Genomic DNA, 20907 nt, shown 5'->3' with positions numbered 1-20907 from the left:
TACTACAATAAAGCTTTAGAAAGATCCAAAACGAGCGGAAAACCAAACAATAAAAACACAGAAGCGGTGGTTTAATTTTACTGCAGCTTTATTTTTAGTCGTGAACCTAAACAGTAAAACTCAGGATCAATAAGTGTCAAATCACACAAACACGTTTCAGACTCTTTATTGATTCAAAGGAAAAAAGAAAAGACGCCGCAGTCCTCGGTAGAGTCCTCCAGTCTTCAGATGATGCTTACCTTCAACACCTGCCCCTCAATAAACCACCTCATCAATAATTAATAATCAATCACGGCAACTATGTACAGACTAACAGGCAGCAGCTGTTGGATTCAATCACCGTTACACAGGAGATACAAAAATACTTTAATTTATAAATTAAATCATGTACATCTTTGACCAAACCAAACATTTAATTCACAGAAACGGCAGACCTGAAATGGCCGCGTACGATCCAAATACAAAAATGTATTCAAGTTGAGCTGCAGCCGGAGCTTTGCAGCGCCCGGAGCTACGTCTGCTCCTCAGGCTGCTTCTATAAAACCTCCTCATCATCCTGCTTCACGTCAGGAAGTTCAACGTCCTCCACTTCCTGTTTCACTGAGACGACCGCCTTCTCCTCCTCCTTCTCCTCCTGTTCTTCTTCTTCCTCCGTCTTCACGAAGGCGCCCAGCGGGTGGTCGGTCAGCAGCTTGTTGGGCGACGGAGTGACGTCGAGATACGACGACGTCTGAGAGGAAACAGCAGCAGGTCAACCCCACCGACATCCACAGAGAGACAACAGAAAGAAACGGATCCGGCTGTACTTACATTTTTATAATCTTCAAAGCAGGAGGGGTGGAAGTTCTGGGGAGAGAAAACAAACACTTGTTTACATGTTTATTTCTTACAGAAGCTGTAAACGTGGGATTCAGAAGCTCGCCGTCGTCACCTTGTCGTCGACCCTGATGGCGTTTTTCAGGAACCAGTCCTCCTCCTCCTCCACCCAGTACGTCTCAAACGGCTCCTGACAGATCTCACACGACTGGAACACAAACGGACAACATGAGTGGTTGTTTTTAATCCAAAAACAAACAAATAAACAACATTAGTGGTTATTTTTAATCCAAAAACAAACAAACAACATTCGTGGTTATTTTTAATCCAAAAACAAACAAATAAACAACATTAGTGGTTGTTTTTAATCCAAAAACAAACAAATAAACAACATTAGTGGTTATTTTTAATCCAAAAACAAACAAACAACATTCGTGGTTATTTTTAATCCAAAAACAAACAAATAAACAACATTAGTGGTTGTTTTTAATCCAAAAACAAACAAACAACATTAGTGGTTATTTTTAATCCAAAAACAAACAAATAAACAACATTAGTGGTTGTTTTTAATCCAAAAACAAATAAACAACATTAGTGGTTGTTTTTAATCCAAAAACAAACAAATAAACATTAGCGGTTGTTTTAATCCAAAAACAAACACAGAAAAGAAAAGACACGACCCAGCACTGTTAGAACTGTCGCTGCCGTTTACGGTTATTTTTGTTTTATTTTGACAGAAACAAACATTTAGTTTGTTTTTGTAGTTTTTATTTAAATAGAATATTGTATAAATTGTTTTATTTTTAGATAAATATTGTATGTTTTGTATTTATTTAGACAGAATATTGTATATATTGTTTTTGTTTATACTTAGAATACTGTATATTTTGAATGTTCACGAGACAAACCATTTTTAAAATCGTCCATCATGTCCAGTCAATATTCCATCTAATCAAGACAAAACAATTGTGAACATCTAAGACAGTTTTTCTACTCGTCTCTTATTGCTGAGTGTCTGTTCAGCCTGTTTGTTTTTATTTACTGGCTGCATTTTAATAAACAGAACAATAAGGGTAACATCCAGTCGTTTTACTTGTGCAGCTCAAAATGCTTGTTTTCCTGCTTTAGGTTTCTCTGATAACGATTAAAACAGAATCTAATAAATTCTAGTTATTGAATGTTGATGCATCACGTTAACAGGTGATGCTGGTATAGATTAGCTGATTGGTTATCGGTAACTCACCTCTCCCACTTGGTCCTTGGTGGCTTTGACGCTCTGGAACTCCTTCTCCTTGGCGGCCGCCTGGTTCTTCTGCACCTCCTCCTCGTTCTCCTTCTCAAAGAACTGACTCTTGGCTCGTTCCTCCAGGTCGGCAATCTCCTCGAACTCGATCCAGTCCTGAAAACAAACACAGACGGAGGATTCATCGATCAGATCACCGGCTTCACCTCTTTATTTGGGTCTGCTGAGTTAAAAGGTGTCAGACGGTGGTCGTGAGGTTTCTTTGTTCAACAGGTTTTTCTTCTTCAGACACATTGAAGGACGTCTGACCCGTCATGTGACTCATTCTGTACAAACAGACCAATCGTGTGCCGTCGACTTCAATCTACGGTTATAATCGAGCATAAAGAAGAATTTAAAAAAATACGTATTTAAGCCTCTTCTGCATCACAAACTCAGGACGTAGGATTTTGTGATAATGTGACGCAGTTTTTCTGCTGCAACTGAACGGCTTCCTTAAGCGCGATTATTAACGAACGGTTAGACAGGTTTACAGATAAAAACATCACCTGAGAATCTGTATCACTCAGAGAATATTGTTGGGAAATAACTTGTGAGGGCAGATGCTTCTTACAGCAGATTTAAATCCTAAACTCTGAACAGAAGCTCCTCCAGAACAGGTTACCATGGTGATCCAGCAGGTTAAAAGACTCAACATACTTCAATAACCTGCTAATCTCACTTCTTAGTGCAGATTATAGCAGAACAAATACTACCTGAGGACGACAAAACGCACACGGGACACCAAATCCATTGTCAAGTGGGCAGTTAGCGGCGTGCTGCATTATATCTGTCTGTAACTGGCCTTTTTATTTGGGTCTGGAAAACCTCGGAGTGTTCTGAGTTGAGTGAGTGTGTGTGTGTGTGTGTGTGTGTGTGTGTGTGTGTGTTCTTACCGTGAGGCTGTAGTACCAGCGGCGGTGTGTGACCTTCTTGCTGGCCACTTTGCCGGCGTGGTTCTGCCTGAAGTGCCAGTCCAGGTGGTCGGCGTACATGTCGGTCTGAGCGGCGGTGAAGCGCATGCTGCACAGGCAGCACTGGTTCCCTGAGTACAGCTTGGTCACCACGCTCTCATAGCGCCTGAGAGAGACGGAGCACGAAATGTCACGGAAACAGAAAACGTCACAACCCAGAAGGATCAAACGGCAGGAAGCAGCGAGAAGGAAACACACTGGACCTCCGACTGATTCTCTGACAGTAAAGTTCATCTTAAAGCACATTTAACAATAAAAACACGAGTTTCAAAAGGTCGCTGCTCTGAAACGTCACCAGTGGATCGGATGAAGGTTCGTGATTCATTGCCTGATTTAAAGTGAAGCTGATCGGCTGCACTCACTGTTTCATGTCGTCGACGCTGAAGCTGGTGAGGTCGGGGAGATCGTCCTCTTCCTCCTCCTCCTGCTCCTCTTCCTCCTCCTCCACCACCACTGGAGCTGCCTGAGCCACCGTAGACGATTCTGGAAAAGAAAAGCATTTTAAAAACCAAATAACACGAGAAGCAAATTATAATCAAGAGTATCGACCATCAGGACGTTTGCTGCTCTCACTGAGGCTAACGCTATGCTAACAGCTAAATTAGGAGGCAGCTACAGATGAACCTGAAAAAGAGTCTAGAAAACACTAAATAATTATAATAATGCTTTAGGATGTGGACCTTAGTGGGTAACAGAAGTGACGGAACAGAGAAAGATGAACAAAAACTGCTGGAGACAAACCGTTCTGGATCTTGAAGTAAAAAGGAGAACATCAAATAAACACTCCTATCACAATTAATAAAGAAGTCTAGTTATGAATAACATAATAAATAAAATGTTCCTGATGAATTACAGGTTCCTTGATACAGACAATATTCAGATCACCAGAAGTACTGAAGACAAAGATGATCACAGACTAGATGTATGTAGGTTAGATCAGATTCATGAAAAGCTCAGAAACAGATTTAAGGTGATGCTGATGAGTTTGGTTTCCCGCTACAATAAATCTACAAATAAACTAAAGATCTTTGATACATTCTTCCTTTCCTTAACTGCTTTCTGGTTATTTGGGAGTGAGGCGGTCAGAAAACAGCATCCCCACATTTACATTCACATTCTCTTATCAGTGGACTGACCGGTGATGGAGGTTGGCGTGGCGTCGGGCTGCGAGGGTTTGATGATGCCGGTGGAGATGAGTTTGGACAGCAGGTCGTTGACGTCAACCTGACCGAAGTGGTTCTCTGGAGGGACGACCTGTGGAGCTGCAGCGACAAACAACCAAACCAATGTCAGGAAACTGAAACCTTTAGAGAACCTGCAGATAAACAAACGCGACTCCACACGACAGATTCACGTCTAAACCTGTTGCTCACTGAAAGCTGCAGTAAAAATCACTCACTCTGCTGTCCGAAAGGCACTGAGGTCTGAGGCAAGAAGGGCTGGTTCAGGTTTCCCAGTAAATTCACCTGAAAATGAAAAAAGGAAGATTTAAATTGAAATGTGTATATTAAGAGCATTGATGCTGCAGCAAAAATAAAAAATGTTTCAGAGGGTTAAATATTGATCTAAAACAGACTGATTTGGAGTGATGAGTCACTCACCGGCTGCTGCATGCCGACTGCGGGGGCTGCAGGGTTGTAGAAGGGGCCGGGGGCCGGTTGGCTGAACGGCGGCTGCATGTTGAAGGTTCCTGCTTGCTGCATGTTTGGCTGCGCCTGGAACTGCATCGGTCCTGCCGGGAACTGAGGGTTCATGGGCTCTGCGAACCGTTGGGGGGCCATGGGGAAGTTCTGCTGGGGGGCTATGGGGTTCTCGAACATGGGCGGAGCCATTGGCCTCATGGGGGGCTGCAGGTTGTGTTGGGGACCAAACCTGGGGGGCCCCTGCTGGCCAGCTGCGTACTCAAAGCGTGGAGGTCCTCCCTGATGGGGCATGTCATACCTGGGCCCCGGCTGGCCGGGCCCCTCGAAGCGACCGGGGCCATCAAACCTCATCGGGCCGTCGAAGCGCATCGGATGCTGCTGCTGGAAGCCCATCGGCCCCGAACCCGGACCGGGGCCCATGTTATTAAAGCCCCGAGGACCTTCAAAGCGCTGCATCGGGCCCTCTAAGTGGCCCGGCCCAGGACCCTGGCCCTCATACCTCACAGGGGGCTGTTGGCCAATAGGGCCAAACCTACCAGGCCCCTGAGGGGGGCCATCAAACCGTCCCATTCCATCTCCACCTCTCATTGGACCGTGAGCCATGTGGGGGCCCTCACACTGCCCGGGGCCGTCCACCCTCTCTGGCATGTTGTGATGAGGCGGACCCCCCCCATCGAACCTGCCGGGGCCCTGGTGGTGCGGCCCATCAAACTGTGTGTCATCGTAGCGCCCGGGACCCCCGCCCTCGTACCACCCAGGGGGGTGTGGCCTAGAGGGGCCCGAGTGTCCGGGGCCGTTGAACCGAGAGGGGGGTGTCCTCCTTCATGGGGGGTGTGTGTCCCGGGGAGTCGGTGTGCTGCCGGACACCAGGCAGCGGGACGACGCGGGGCGGCGGCTTGAGGATGGATTTAGGGTGAGGGGGCAGGTGAGGAGCGTCCGGGTTTAGGGGGCCGTCATCAGAGTGCTCGCTGTTGGGGCTCTCGAAGCGAGGAATCGGGCTCATGTCTGCCGAGTCTTTCTGGTGGAGCGGAGACAGGCGCTCACGCTCAAACCGGGGGCCCGAAGAGTCCAGACCAGCTGGACTCGGACAGTTCCTGAGGACCACGGTGCCAGACGGAGAGGGGCCCTCCGGCCTCCGAGGGTCGGGGTGTCTGGAGTCGGCGTACCTCCGCGGAGCGTCATAGCCGCTCTTCTGCTCCTCACGATCTTCGTAGTGCTGGCGCTCCGTCAGCGGTGAGGTCCACTCCCTTTCACCTGGAAACAAAAGATGAACAGACGTTCTGTCAACGTTCCTCAAACTTCACATCAGTTCCATTTAGTCTATATTTCAGGAGTTTCACTGAAAATAACGAGTTTCATCTCATTTAAGAACGACTCGAACACAAGAGCTACTTCATCCCTCTAAACCCCCCCACAGGTCTGAAAGGCCTTTAAAAGTAACACCAAGATGAAACATCTATCAGCCACAAGCTCTGCACCTCTCACCCGTCTCTTCTAAGTCTTACTGCGTCTGGAAATTTAAAAAAAAAATAAAAATCTAAGAAAGAAACTGTGATATTCCATGAAATTATTTCATCCCCACATCTCATTTCAAGTTTTACAAAAAAATTGTATATCACATTCTGTAAATGAACACTCATTAACTGTTTTGAAAAAAGCATTGTGACATTAAAAATGTAAAGCCTGTTTTTTCTTTCCGCTTAGAAACACCTGTGGAAACTTCACAACACTGTTTTTCTTTTTTGCATTATAATGGCGTCATATTGCACAAGTGGAGAAATAAAACTTGATAAGACAGAAGTGAACACTGAGCCCAGAAGAAGTAAAAAAGTGTCAAGAAGAAGAAACTAAACAAATCAAAAGCGCAAAACTACTTGGAGTTCAGACAGTTAAAAAGAACTTCTGTCCTAAAGCTTATCTAGGGTGTTAATTACGGCTCCCATGATGCCCTGAGAGGCTGCCGGTGACTGATTCTACTGTAAATAAATCATGGGTAAATGTGTGAGCTGTGATCTCCTCAGGAGCTTCTAACCCTGCTGAAGTATCTCTGATCGACTCTCTGACTCTCTGCAGATCCAGACCCTGAACTCTGACCTCTCTGTGGACAAAAACATAACATTTTTCTTCAGTGTGAGCAGATAGTAATCATGATGGACACAGGAGGAGTTTGGACTCACTGGACTCTTTGGGGTCGACTCTCCTCCTGAAGCGAAGGCCTGGCAGCGACTTCAGAGTGGGGAACTGTTTGCCGTGGTTGTACTCCTCGATCATGGGGGCGAGCGGAGGTCGTGGCTGCTCGCGCTCTTTGCTCCTCCTCTCACCTGAAAGAGTTTAGAACAGACACATTAAAACATCTGATAAACACACCTGAGCGCTTTACCCAGCTAGATCACCATGGTAACTGACGATGTAAATCTAAGCTGCTCTGGAGGAAGTTCTGTTCACAGTTTTGGATTTAAATCAGCTTTAAAAAACATCTCCCTTTAATTAGTTTACGTCCTGATGATTTTCTCTGTGTGATGCTGAAGTTTATCATCTACAAACCTGTTCAACTGTACAGTACTAATGCCATCGGCCCTAAATAACCTCCCATATTGGTCGATCACCATATTTTACCCCTCTGTCTTCTGAAACCTCAAAGACACTCTGATGTATGAGAGAGAAAGCTCAACCATCGGCTCACCTGGCCGGTCCCGTGTCGCCCGGCTGTATTTATGTGTCGTTGGGTGTCCGGCGCTCCGCCCGCTGCCCGTCTTTTCTCCCTGCGCTCCCTCCTCGCCCTCCTCCGGGCTTTCCTCTGCCTCCCACTCCTCTCCAGCAGGGCGGTGGTTGACCTGCGTCTTCCTCAGCTTGGATTTGTGCTCGTAGTACGACAGCTCGGCAGCGTCCATGGCTTCGTGGGGGCGGGGCTGAGCGGACTGGGGCATGCCCAGCAGCGGCTGTTTCTTGACGGGGAAGTCGGCGGCGGCGTCCCAGCCCTCCGAGCGCTGCTGCCTTTCCTCCTGATACTGGAATAAGTGTTTGATCTGGTGGGCCATGTTCAGGAAGTCCTCCTGGGAGATCTCGCCGCTCTCCAAGCGCTTGCTGGCCTGCAGAGGGACACACAAAGACAGCTGCTGTTAGACAAATATGAAAGCAGCCTAAACTGTTGAGTGCTGATGTGCAGTTTGAGGTCAGGGCTCCAGACTGTAATTAAAATTTTATGTGGTTGTTTGAAGATCATCCGGCTGACCTGGAGACACTCCAGCTGTGATGGGTTAGATGTTGTGGTTGGAAGAAGAACTTTGTTAAACAATTAATTCCCCTGCAGCTGTTTCAAAGGATGAAATCATCTGTAGTGGATTATATATATATTTGTAAAAATGTATGTAGGGAGGTCCGTCTGAGACGCACCAGATTATCAGAGCGCAGGTGCAGTCAAAGAGATCTTGATGGAGTCAGTTTAACAGAAAAACAGCAGCTCACTACACTCAGTCATGATGGCTAACACAGTGCTAGGGCTAAAAAGTGAAAGTAATATTCAGAACAATCAATTTTGAACAACAGTTTAGGCTTCCTACAATTCATTAAACATTATCAACTGGAAGTGTCTAAAAAAACCTCATGTACAAAAAAAAAATCACTTGAAGCTGGTAAAATCTGACAGCAGAATCTGTTTCATTCTCTTCTAACTAGTTTTCAGTCTCACAACTTTCAGTGAAGTTCAGCCACCTGGATAGCTGTTCCCTGTTCAGGAAACATCTGTAAATAGTATTGTTACTTAAAAGCAGATGTTCAGCAGGTGCAGAGTTTAGCCTGCTACCACTTTACAGATGTAGTATCAGATCAAGAGTGGTGACAAAGTTGGATTAATAGTTGTGGTGGTGGTGTACCAGAATAAGAGCTGTTCTGCAGGTTTTACATGTTTTGTCATCTTTCTACATCTGTGTAACTTCATAAACTGTGTTTGTAACGTACCCTCCTGAGCAGGTCCTTCTTGGAGGCTGAGTTCAGGACCTCGGGTATCTGCAGGTTGGCGTCCACGCTGAGGCGATGCTTTGGGGTTCTGGGGGTTGTTGGCCGCGTTGGAGTGTTGTACGGTTTGTGTCTCTGAGGTCCAGACTTTGCATGAGTGTCTTCAGAAAGCTTCAGACTGGAGCGGAAACACAAATTCACATTTTTTTACTGCTGCATCCTCAAACACAGACAACCTGTTGTGATGGTAGACTGTTAAATGGGCTCTTCATCCGCTCAGATTTGATAAGATGTGAGCATAAACATTACAAACTGCTGCGCTCTTCATCTTACACCAGCGACCGAGTGTGACATTAATCTGGGATAAACTAGGACATTAATCCTAGATCTCACATAAATAGATTTGGAGATATCCCTAAACAGAACTAATGATTATTTTTAAGTGTTAAAGTCGACCAAAGACAAAAAGAGGATCAGGGCGTTAAACTGTAATGTAAATGTCTATCAGTAGTTCTGAGGCCTGATGACACAAAGACATCCTGAGTTTTGACAACGAGGTTTAGTTTTAGATGTTTGCACAGAATTATTGGTTCAGGTGTTGGACTCACTGTTTGCTTTCCTCCCAGCCGCTCCTCCAGCGGTGCGTTGCCTCCTTCGCCTCCTTGCCTCCTCCATCGTGGCTTCGTGGGGAATGAGAGTCTCTGGATTCGGAGTGCCGGTCCTCCCCCGGTCTCTTGGACCTCCTGCTGTCTGACTGGTTCTTTTTGGGAGCGAGCCGGTCCTCCCGGCCGGGTTTTCCGTGCTGCAGTTCATCTGCACGGACCCTCCTGGGTTTGCTGGCTTTGCGTGAAGGCGACGGGGACAAGGAGCTGCTCCTCGCTCTGCTTTTGGGCGACCGCCTGTCCTTCCTCTTCGGGGACGAGGTCGGGGAGCGGGACCTGGACCGTGAGCGGGTACGTTTCCTGGCGTGTGTTCGGGCGTTGCCTCCGGCCCTGTCGGCTGCTTCATCGCGGTCGTGTTTGTTCACGGAGCCGTTCACCAGCTTCCCTTTGCTGAACCTCTGCGGATCTGCTCCCCGAGCTGCCTCGTCTCGTTCTTTCTTGTCGCTGCATCTCTTCTTCTCCTTCAGCTCGTCGTCTTTGGCGTCTCCGCTCTTCTCCTGTGTCCGTTTCCTCAGTCGAGGATCTTTCTTTGTGCCATCTATTGGCTTCTGAATCTCAGCCTCTGCCTGTTTGCTTTTGCTCTGCAAACTTTTAGCCATCGGAGACGGAGATTTGGACTTGGGCTTCTCTTCAGACACATCCTTCCTGGGGGTCCGGGCCTTCTCCGGCCGGGTGGACCTCTCCGGCGGTCTTTTCTCAGGTGCTCTTTTCTCAGGTGTGGGAGTGTGAGAGCTGCCTGTTGTGGAGAGGGTCTCTTTTTTAGCAGCAGGCTGTTCTTTGGGTTGGGAGGCAGCTGGAGGGCCGGAGCGGTTCAGACGGGGGTCTCTGGTGGACGGTTTGGTGTCGGGCTGAGTCTGAGGAGGGATCCAGGGTCGTACCGTGGGAGCAGTTTGGGTGACGGGCTTCGATGCCGTGCTGGAGGCTGTTGGAGCACAGTCTGCAGTCGTGGTCGCTAACACAAAACCACCAGCCTGCACAAACATTAAACTACTGTTAAGAAAAGGAGTCAAGCTGAAGAGACTTGTATGTTTGACTTTTTCATTTAAAATGACTACATGGTTTATTGTTAGGCATTTTTTTAAGAAACTGAACTGAAGATTTTCAAAGACATGCAGTGAGTCTGAAGCAGAAAATATCAATTCATTTACAGCAGAAGGCCACATCTGCCACCTTGTTCCAGGCATAAAACATGTGTACTGATAATTATCTAGGAATGAAAATCAGATCTTGTCGTTTGTCCTACCAGCTGTGCTTTGGTCTGCTCCAGCTCCAACTCAATCTTCTTCTGCTGAAGCTCCAGCAGCTGCTTCTGCTTGGCCAGCAGCTGCTGCCTGATGACATGCTCCCGGGTCAAACTCGACTGGCTGATGGCGACGGGCGGCTGGGGCGTCAGCTGGGGGGCGGGCGCTGCCAGTGGCGGCTTGGCAGGGGCCGGCTGTGGAGAGGACGCCTCCTCAGACTGGAGATGAAGGAGACACAAAGTTAGACTAAGTGAACAAACATCTTCGAGAGCTTCTGCTGACTTCTTCCATTGTCAGATATTTCTACTTTTAGCAGCAGAGCATTTATCTGACAGCTGGAATGTCGAGTTAATTGTAGATTCAGACTTTACACAGCTATGGCCATAAAACTGGGGGTGAGAAACAGCTTTAGTGACATACATTTATCAGAATGCTGGTCGGATTAATAGTCGTGGTAACGCTGTGCCAAAATAAGAGTTCTAATGGTGGTTTACAGCTAATCATGACAAACTGTTTAGTCTATGAAATGTAATAAACTATGAAAAATAAACGTCACACTTTCTGAACTCAATACGACGTCATTAAATAGTGCTGCTGGACCCAGAAAGCGGTTAGTAAATCATTGAGCTGTATATCTTATTAATAACTGATTAATGGTTACAGAGTCCTAAGTGTGCCACATCAAGTCTGTAAGTTTAGTTCCTGCTTCTCTGATGTGTCAAAGTTTTAGATGAGGAGCATTACAGCTGCAAAAAGCACAGTTAAGCATTTTAATTAGTCATCTCTAAATTTAACATAAGATAGACTTTATTGATCTCACAAAGGAGAAATTTACTGTTACAGGGCTCTTAGGAACAAAAAACAGAGAAGTGCAAAAAGTACAAGATAATAAATATTGCACATGATAACAACTACACAGCAGTGTTATACTTTATCCATTTCTGTTGGTTTAAAAAATGTACTTTCTAAATGTTAAGTTGAAACAGCATCTCTGCAATAACAGAATTTTTGAACAAACCGTAATGAAACCCTCTAAACCCCAAATGCCACCCTGCAGGTTTGAAAGGCATATTTAACAAAAAGTCACCAAAATTACAAGATTTATCAGTGCAAGAAAACAAACACTTATTTTAACTTGTCAGCAGTCCTTCAACTATCCAATGAGAAAACAGAATTATAGTTTAAAACTGTCATATTTCTCCCAGTACCGGTAGCACCTGTGGGCACTCGGAAAAATTACGTAAACGTTGATTCCTGGTTTTTCAATTTTAGACTCAAATTCTTTAATCTATTGCATTATTAGTAACTGTCATACTGCACAGAAGACATTTCGGAGTTCTCTTTACTTCTAGTCAAAGTTGTGCCGTTTCAATTCAGGTTCGTTTTAATTTACTGCAGTAAAAAAAAACAAACACAAACCCTCATCCAGAAACTACCTGGGTTTGACATTTACACATTTCTCAGTATGAGCTGGACGTGAATTGCAGTTAACCTTTACTTCAGTTTAACAAAAGCATGTAAAACAGAAAATTAAGTGTGAACTGACAAACTTCCTCACATTTGTTGGATTTTTGTGTTTGAGGTGTGCAGGTTCTCAAAAACCTGACTGCATGTAGCCTCAGGTGTGGTGTCAGCAGCACATACACACCTGCTTCAGAAACTTGGGGTTGACGTGGATGCTGGCGTTGACGGTGGGCGGCAGCGGCTTGATGGGCCACGCCGGGTCCACAGAGTTGACGCGCACGTCCAACGCGTACAGCTTCTTCAGAGGAAACACGTCGTCCCACGTCGATCGTAGCTTGAACAGACTCTTTCTAGTGTTTTCGTCCACCTACAAACAGAGGACAGGACTTGGTCCACAGCTACCAACAAGAACCCACTTCAACATCACAGCAAAGGCTAATGCACGTTAGTACTGTCTGCTTTAACTTTACCATACGTTCTGGAGTTAAAATGTAAGGTGTAAAAATCCCAAAGCATGACATTAACCCGCCATCCCACACTTTTATTAACAGGACTACATTATGGCGTTAAGTACACAGGAGCAGAGTGCAGGTGACTACACATAAAAGCAAGCAACACAAACAGGAGGGAAGTGAAGTGGGCTGCTAAGATTCTTAGTGTTTAATTTGAAACAATGCTTAACGGCAGCAAAGAGAACTGTACCTTTTCAAAGACACATATAAATGAAGTGATTAGGTTTTTAGCAAACACTGCAAGGTACTCTCCTCCAACATTCTTCACTATGGAATCCACTAAGTACAAAACTGGAAGCTTCTCTGCAGCTGGGGCCTGGAGCAATAGAGAACTCAACAAGTTTAGAAAACAACAGGGGTTAAAGCAACATTTCAGAACAAATCACAACTTGACAGGATTTAACAGGGGAGGAAAACCCTCCCCATCAAAACACCGGCTGTGTGAAAACTCTAAAAAGTAGAGAAAACAAGTCTGGGGAAAAAAGTGCCGTCCATAGTCTGCATGTCGTTCTCTTCATTCAGGAGTCAAAACAAAGACTTCTTGAAGGTATGAACCCAGCAACTCCAAAACAAGAAACTCTTCAACGATTTCAGTCCGTTCAGTGTCTGCAAAGATCCTTCCTCAAAGTGAGGGCAGAAAAATACATCCAAGACACACTGAGGGTTAAAAAAAGGAGCTCAGTCCAGTCCGTCTTTTTTACCTCCAAAGAGGGTTTTTCCTTAAACCACTCTTTGTACTTTACCCAGATGAGACATCAGGTTTAACTCCACCCAGTGAGCTGCTGAACTTTAAAGTTTTACCCATTCAATGCTTTTTCTTCTTTGAGTTGTTAAAAAACTGCAAACTCTTTGGGACAAATAATTTGTAGGCATTTGGTTTAAGAAGCTGCTTTTAAACTCAGAAGTCTGGTACTAAACTGTGTAAGCATGAGCTGAGTAAACAACCAGTCCGAACAAGCCGAGTCAGACTCAGTGCGTCAGGAAATGTAAACCAGAGTCATACCAATAAATTACACTGGGAAATAAAAAATGACAAAAAGCACATTTCACAATTTTTATTATAAACATTTTTAACCATTCAATAACATTTCAGTAATTCAAGATTTACTAGTGAATTAAAGCAGAGAAACTTTGCTTTCTGATGCGATCAGGCTTTGTGTCGTCATGCGTGAAAATGCAAACACTGACCACAGAGGTAACTGAGGCAACCTGCTGACTGAAAAGCATTTCTAAAGAGGTGGAGGGGCTTTAAAGAGGGCCCGTCTCCTGCTTTTAACAATGACTACTCAACAATATTTATTAACAATGGGTTCGACTGACAACCATTTAAAAACACTGATGTGGTCCCGCCTCAATCAGCAGATCTGAGTAAACATGCTGCAGGAATACAGAGACGAAACGCCAAAATACTTCCAGTGGCTACGGAAAGTCAAAATCCACCCTAACAATACCACAGAATCTCAGCTTTAATGCTTCATTTGCTCTGGTAAATCTGTGGACTAAATCATTTTTTCTCAATGTGAAAGGGCGTAGAGTCAGCATCTCTGACTTTAATGGTTTTACAGGCTAGACGTAATGAACTGAAGCAGTAATTTAAAATAATCAACAGCTTCCTTCCTGTGTTGATCAGATTATCATGTACTTTGACTGTTGGGTCACATTTCTGTCACCAACGTGAGTCAACAGTGATTTCCTATTAAACTGCCTTCAGTGTACCATTTGCGTGTTACTAAAGGCTCTTTAAAGTAAACAAGGCTGAAAAGCAGAGCTGCAATAACTACTTTATTAAATTTCAACTGTGAGGATCAACAAAAATAATTTGGCAATGTGTGCTACACAAGTAAAGTTTGCTTTAAATAAATAGTTGACTGTTAATAAACTCATTAAAACACTATATTCTCATCACATTACTGGTCCAAAGTTGAGGTAGTTTGAGGAAGTTTAGCTTCACATTCAACAAAAACTTAGGCAATCTTGTGGTTTGTAGTATTCATATGTTGTTTTATTAGTGATAAAACCTTTTCTTGTTGACTTCTAATTAAGCGTTTTGTCATTTCTGTAGTACATGAATGAGTTGGCAGAATTAAACCCATTTAGTTAACTATTTTAATTAAAATGCCAAGTTTTCATCACATTGCTGGACTCTAAAGTAGTTTATTAATATAAACTTCATATTAAACACAAAAATAATTTTAAAAAAATCGCAAATTATATGATTTTAAAGGTGGATTTTAACTTCAGTTGAATCGGAGACCACACCAAGTTAAAGCTAAACTGTCATGAAGTTTCAACAAAAAGTTAAATTAATGTAGAAACGACTTTTTGCACTTTAAGACAATAAAATGGAGTTGCAGGGCGACAATGCGAGTGTTGCAAACCAAAACAACGAAACGTAACGTATTTTGGAGCCTAGTTTTCCACAAAAATATTTGTGCTATACAAATAAAGTATGTCTGCTTTTAGTTAGAATAAAGAGCCCACCTTCAATAAAGTCACATCTAAAACACTATACTCTCGTCACATTACTACTCCAAAGTTAAGGTAGTTTCAGGAAGTTCAGCTTCATATCCATCGCAAATTTAGGCAATCTTTATGACAATAAAATAAAGCAATGGCATTTTGTGGTTTGTTGTATTGATCGGCTTTATTTAAATAGATTCATTCAAGTTTTGTCATTTCTGTAGTATATGAATGAAGTTAGCTTGCGTTTACGATAATCCTTTATTACTCAGCATGTCAGGTTGAGTTGAATTAAACAGATTTAACCATTTTATTTAAAATATTAAGTTTTCGTCACGTTACTGGGTTCTAAAGTAGTTTCTTTAGATAAACTATGTTAAACACAAAGAAAATCGTGAAATATATGATTTTAAGGTGGATTTTAACTGCAGCTGAATCGAAGACCACATCAAGTTAAAGCTAAACTGCGAATGAGTTTCGACAAAAAGTTAAAAGCTGAAAAATCATGTCTTGCTGTGAAATATATTAATGTATAAACGACTTTAATACACAGTAAAATGGGCCACTGGAGAGCGTTGCGAACCAGAACAACTACATGTAACGTATTTCGCAGCCGCCATGTTCGGCTAGCAGCTAACAGCTAACGGCCATCTGGGCCTACAAACATACATGAAGCATCTGTGTTTGAAAGTATTCTATATTTATAAAAACCTTGCTGATTTGTGCTTCAATTATTGCGACGATATCCTTGGCGAAGTTGACGTTCTCCTCGGCCAGGATGGTGAGCATGTTGATGTGCGGCTTGCTGTTGAACGTCAGGTCTTCCAGGGAGGACTGGTAGTCCCGGCGGGCGTCTTCCCTCGCCGCGCTGTCGTCCATCTTTGAGCTGAGAGACCCGGGTAAACCTACGCGAGCCTTATCGATACCATAACCACTGATCAGCAGGCAGTCCATGAACTCATGTAGCTAACTGTTCTACCCAGACTTGCAGAGAAATAACGCCGGTTTTGGTAGTTTATTTCGGACGCCGCCTGCCGCTGATTCTCTGGCCGTTTTCGACGATAACAAAATGGCGACTTCAACTGAAGGCCTCATACGTCACATCGAAACTTTTATATACGCCGCGACGTCAAGTAAACCCATTGGCTGGTTTTAGGCCCACTTAACCGGGCTTTTGATTGTGATTGGTTACATGGGATAACAGTCACACAAATGAGCCAATCAGAGTGCAGAAGGGTGGGCTTATGATTACATAACGAAGGCAGCCCAGAAATGATTATCCAATACAACATGAGGCAGAAGCGTGGCGGCCTACTCCTGACAATAATAAGATTATTATTAATAACGCAACGCTAGCATATTAGTATGTAATGATGGATAGTATTAAAACATATTAAAATATTCCACTTAACAAATGTTCTAACAAGGAATGTGTGATCATGAACTCAATGACCTCCACAGTCATCTGAGCTCAAGTAATAAGACCATAACACTGATCTTTTATTAAATTATTCAAATCTAGGTTACTAATTCTGAATAAATGGACACAAAATCATCTCTGGGTGTCTCTTTGTGAACAGTCTGTTGTCACTGTGTGGTTCTTTATATCTGTTTTACATCTGTTCATCTGTTTTGTGTTTGTTTAGCGTTTTCTGTGGTCAGTCTGGCGTTGCCATACTGTGTCTTTGTCTCTGTAGTTGTCTTTTATCCCTTTGTGGTGGTTTTGCATCTTTTTCTGATCAGTCTGAGTCTTCTTTGTTGCTGTATCGAATCTCTTTGTGGCCGTTTTGTGTCTCTTATCACCTTATGTCTGCTGTTGTTCCACCTCTGGTCAATTTTCCTCACTGCGGTTGTTTTCAATCTCTCTGTGTGTTTAAACTTTATGCTGTCGTTTTATGCATCTCTATACATCCTTTTGGAGTCAATTTTCATCCCTATAGTCATTTTTCATATATTCATGCGTCTTTGCAGTTATTTCATGTCTGGTAATGCATCACCTCATGTCTCTTTGTTGTCATTTTGTGTCTCTTTGTGGTCAGTTTTCACCACTATGGTCATTTTTAGTTTGTTTTTGTATCAAATTGTGTCCATTTGTGGTCATTTTTAACCACTGGGGTCCTGCTCCCACTTCTTTCTTTTTTTTCTTTCCAGTTATTTACGGTCTCTTTGGGACTGTTTCGTGTCTCCGTCTCGTGTTTTCCATTACCTTGTGTTTCGCATCACTTTGTGTCTCTGTAGTCATTTTAGGTCTCTTTGTGGTTGTTTTGTGTTTGTTTTTAATCCCTTTGTGTCTCTTTTTGGTCATCTTGTGTCTCTGCTGCTATTTTGTGTCTTTGTTGTCATTTTAATCATCAGGAACATTTCGATTTAAGCTTAAGTCAGAATGTCTAATCAATGCTTCATTCAAAACTAAATTAATCTGCAATTCACTGTTCCAAGCCAAACACCTGCTCATGGTTTGGTTCGGTTCTTCTAGTGTTGTCATATAATTTGTGATATTCAGTCAGACACATCAGGAGCTTGTTTGACCATTTCCTGGCAATTATTTCAGTCCTCTCTATATTAAACAACATTTACGGATAACCAATTAATGAGTGGATCCAATTTTTTTAAAAAAACAGTGTTTGGTGCTTTTACCTGGTAAACGGCTCAAAATAAGTGACCTCCATGTAAACTTCCAAGCTGCAGGAAAGATGACAAATCATGTATTTGTGGAAACTTTTCATATATTTCACATGTTCATACGACCTGTGTGACAGCAGAAATAATAAATTCATTTATTTTCTAATCCAGTAATTCTGCAGACCTGTCAAACAAAACATCATTCAGCATTTTAACAATGATCTAAACATGTGAGCAACAGTCTGAAGTCCCCTGCCTGATTACAGTCGCTGTGGCCCCAAAGGTTTGATTAAAAAAAAAAAAAAACAAATCCAACTGCGAATGTACGATACAGTGTTCAGTCTGTCAGCGAACCCGGATGTTGATCAATAACGCAGAAGGCGATTTTAAAAAAATGTACGAAAATGTCCCACAACCATCAGAAAATAATCTGGTTCCTCCTCTTTTGTTTTGGAGTCTGACTGGATCTTTCAGCTTCGAGAGGAACGAGACGAAAACGGCCGGAAGCTGAAGGTGGAGCCTTAGGTGGAGTCTCTTCTCATTTTCACCTTTAACCGATCCTCTTGTGCGTCCGTCTCTCCACAGAAAACACGCCAATGGGGCCATTAAATAGTTTCTGTGACTGAACATCTGTCGAGGAGGAGCTGCAGCCGGACGATGAAGAGCTTTGAGGAATGGTTTGGAGCGAGGCAGTGATTCCAACGCCACGGCTGAGGGTTCAACACTCCGATGAGTTGCAGGTAAACGCAGAGAAGATCCACAGCTTCTCCGCTGTAACGTAGGAATGATCACAGTAGGGCTGCATGATATATGAAAACAAGACATGTTTTGGTTTTCCTGTATATGTGCTGGAAAAAATGAAGGAATTTTCAGCAGACGACTTGAAAAGCGCTATTTGGAAATAATGGGCTTTGCAAAAGTTCTGTTACACGGTTTCATGATCTTTAGAGACGTTTACATGTTGGAGTGAAAAATTCCATTAAACAAACAAAGTCCGACGCTATAGGGAGGTGTTATTAATACAAATTTGTTCTCCGGTGAAGTTGTATCAAGATGGAAGTCAAAAGAGTTGAGATATCTGCTCTCCTTCGTGCTGACCACAACAAGTCTGACAGAACCAAGCAGCTGAACATCAGCCGGATGACCGTCCACAGAGTTGTGGAGAGGCTCAAGAATGGTGAAGATCTTTCAGGTTTTCACCATTCTTGAGCCTCTCTGTGGCCAGCACGAAGGAGAGCAGATATCTCAACTCTTTTGACTTCCATCTTGATACAACTTCACCGGAGAACAAATTTGCATTAATGACACCTGCCTGTAAGGTAGAACTTTCAGTTTGTTTAATGGAATTTTTCACTCCGACGTGTAAACGTCTCTAAAGCTCATGAAACCGTGTAACAGAACTTTTGCAAAGCCCGGTAAATAAATCAGTCCAGAATGATTTTGCAGAGGAGTGTGACTGTAAAGAAAATTAAAACTATCTTTGAAAGCTGAAAATTAAGGTGTGATGAAAGACATCCAAAATAGTAACTCAGATCTGACTTTGCACTCATCATCCAGAGCTGTGTGCTGGCAGAGGACCGTCATCTTTAGTGCAGCCGATATATTTTAATCCAACCAACTAGAGCTGCTCAATTACACTTATGCCAAACAATATCGAGATCACTTATCGCGATTATTAATTGATTTCAGGAACAAACTGTGTTTACTGCACCTTCAGCTGGATTCAGTGCATCTCATAGAGGCTGAATATATATTAAATCGTATCCTCACTTGCTGAGAACCTGAACCCTGACCGACTGATTTTCTGATGTTCAGTCTGCAGTAGAAGCTTCTAGTCTCCACTCGCTTACTGCAGCAGCTCACACAGAGATGTGAGCAAAAAATAGTGGACATAAAATGTTCGTATGTCAGACTTTCAGCGCTTTAATCTGTTTTCTTTGAGCAAACGTCAATATATCGATTATGTGGATTTAACTGTGGGAAAACAAATCATCAGGTGATTAATATTCCATTGAGCCCTTTAAGTGAAGCTACTTTTCTTTCTGCAACCAGGTCTTCCTTTTCTCTCCTCGTTCACTTTTCTGTACATGTGGGAAAAAAGGTGCAACATGATGTGTTGGTGTTAAACTTCCTGACTTCACACGTCGATGCTGACTCAATATATCGTGCAGCCCTGTTAAACAACGTTTCCCATGATGCTGTGGTGCATCCTGACAGGACAACAGCTGATAAATATCACAGATATGTAGAATATGGAGCAGAGAGGGATCAGAAGGCTTTCTTTGTTTCCTTTAGAGTAGCACCAAACGGGGCGGGACTTAGATGGAAATATCCTGTCATTTACAGCATATCATTTTTAGGAAACTATGAGCAAAAATTTTCACGTAACGAGATGGAAAATGGAACCTGGTGGCAGACATGATGGAGAGACTCTCATTGGGAGCAAATGAACGTCATGAGGAGGTCCGAGCTGACATCCATCGAGGCGCTGCACAAACAAAATGTGAAATTAAAATCCGTCCACACTGGCCTCAGACCTGCACGTCTGTCTTTAGACTGGAAATTTAAAGTTCATCGGAGAAGGAAACTCCGGCTGGCTGTCCTCCTGTCGGCTCAGTTTCAGGCGTCGGACTCGTCGCTGCTGTCACGGCTGATTTCTATCTGCAGCGACGGCAGGTTGTCCAACCGGCTCTTCTTCATCTTGTGGGACAGACGCTCCTGCTTCTGTTTGATCATGGCGCCCCACATCCTCTGCAGCGTCGAGTCGTCCTCCTCCTCCTCCTGTTTCTCCTCCACCTCCTCCTCTCGGTCGCTTCGTCTCCTCCCCACTCTGCTGCTGATGCCGCCGCCGTCGCTCCGCCCCGACGACGTCGACGAAGAGAAGATTCCCCCTGAGTGGCCGCTCGGTCTGCGGTCGTGACGTCCGCTGCTGCTGCCGTCGTCGTCGCTGGAGCCGAGCCGACTCCACAGACCACCTGTAGAAAACACAGACATTCATTTAGAAAACCGACTGACAGCGAAGGCAACACGATCTGCTTCTTTAGGATATCTACATAAATATATAAGAGGGGTAATTGGTTTACGACGTCATTGACCTACAACGTTTCATCGTTACGTCAGAACTAATTACGTGGAACTAATTGGTGAGTGGAGCGGATGAATACGTTGTCACACGGTGCTATCAGACGACTTTGTTTCCATTCTCTGGTTGTACTCCACCTTGGATTGTGCTACATTCACTAACTTTTTACCTTCATTATGGCTCCCAGCAAAAGTC

General features: G+C 43.8%; 1 protein-coding gene across 1 annotated transcript; it reads right to left on the bottom strand.

Moving 5' to 3' along the window:
- Nucleotides 1–70: 70 nt before the first annotated feature.
- pcf11 (PCF11 cleavage and polyadenylation factor subunit) lies at nt 71–16105 on the bottom strand. The gene is given in 18 exon segments (XM_022219890.2): nt 71–730; nt 811–846; nt 932–1024; nt 2060–2215; nt 2995–3178; nt 3435–3555; nt 4209–4334; nt 4472–4538; nt 4674–5528; nt 5530–5969; nt 6893–7036; nt 7399–7804; nt 8673–8847; nt 9278–10302; nt 10575–10790; nt 12221–12403; nt 12739–12864; nt 15720–16105. Coding segments are annotated over 18 exon segments (4791 nt in total). The 5' UTR covers nt 15963–16105; the 3' UTR covers nt 71–535.
- Nucleotides 16106–20907: the final 4802 nt, after the last annotated feature.

Source organism: Acanthochromis polyacanthus, chromosome 17, assembly GCF_021347895.1.
Source record: "Acanthochromis polyacanthus isolate Apoly-LR-REF ecotype Palm Island chromosome 17, KAUST_Apoly_ChrSc, whole genome shotgun sequence".
Lineage (NCBI taxonomy): Eukaryota > Metazoa > Chordata > Actinopteri > Pomacentridae > Acanthochromis > Acanthochromis polyacanthus.
Note: the sequence above shows the minus strand (reverse complement) of the source record. Positions and strands in the feature narration are given on the sequence as shown.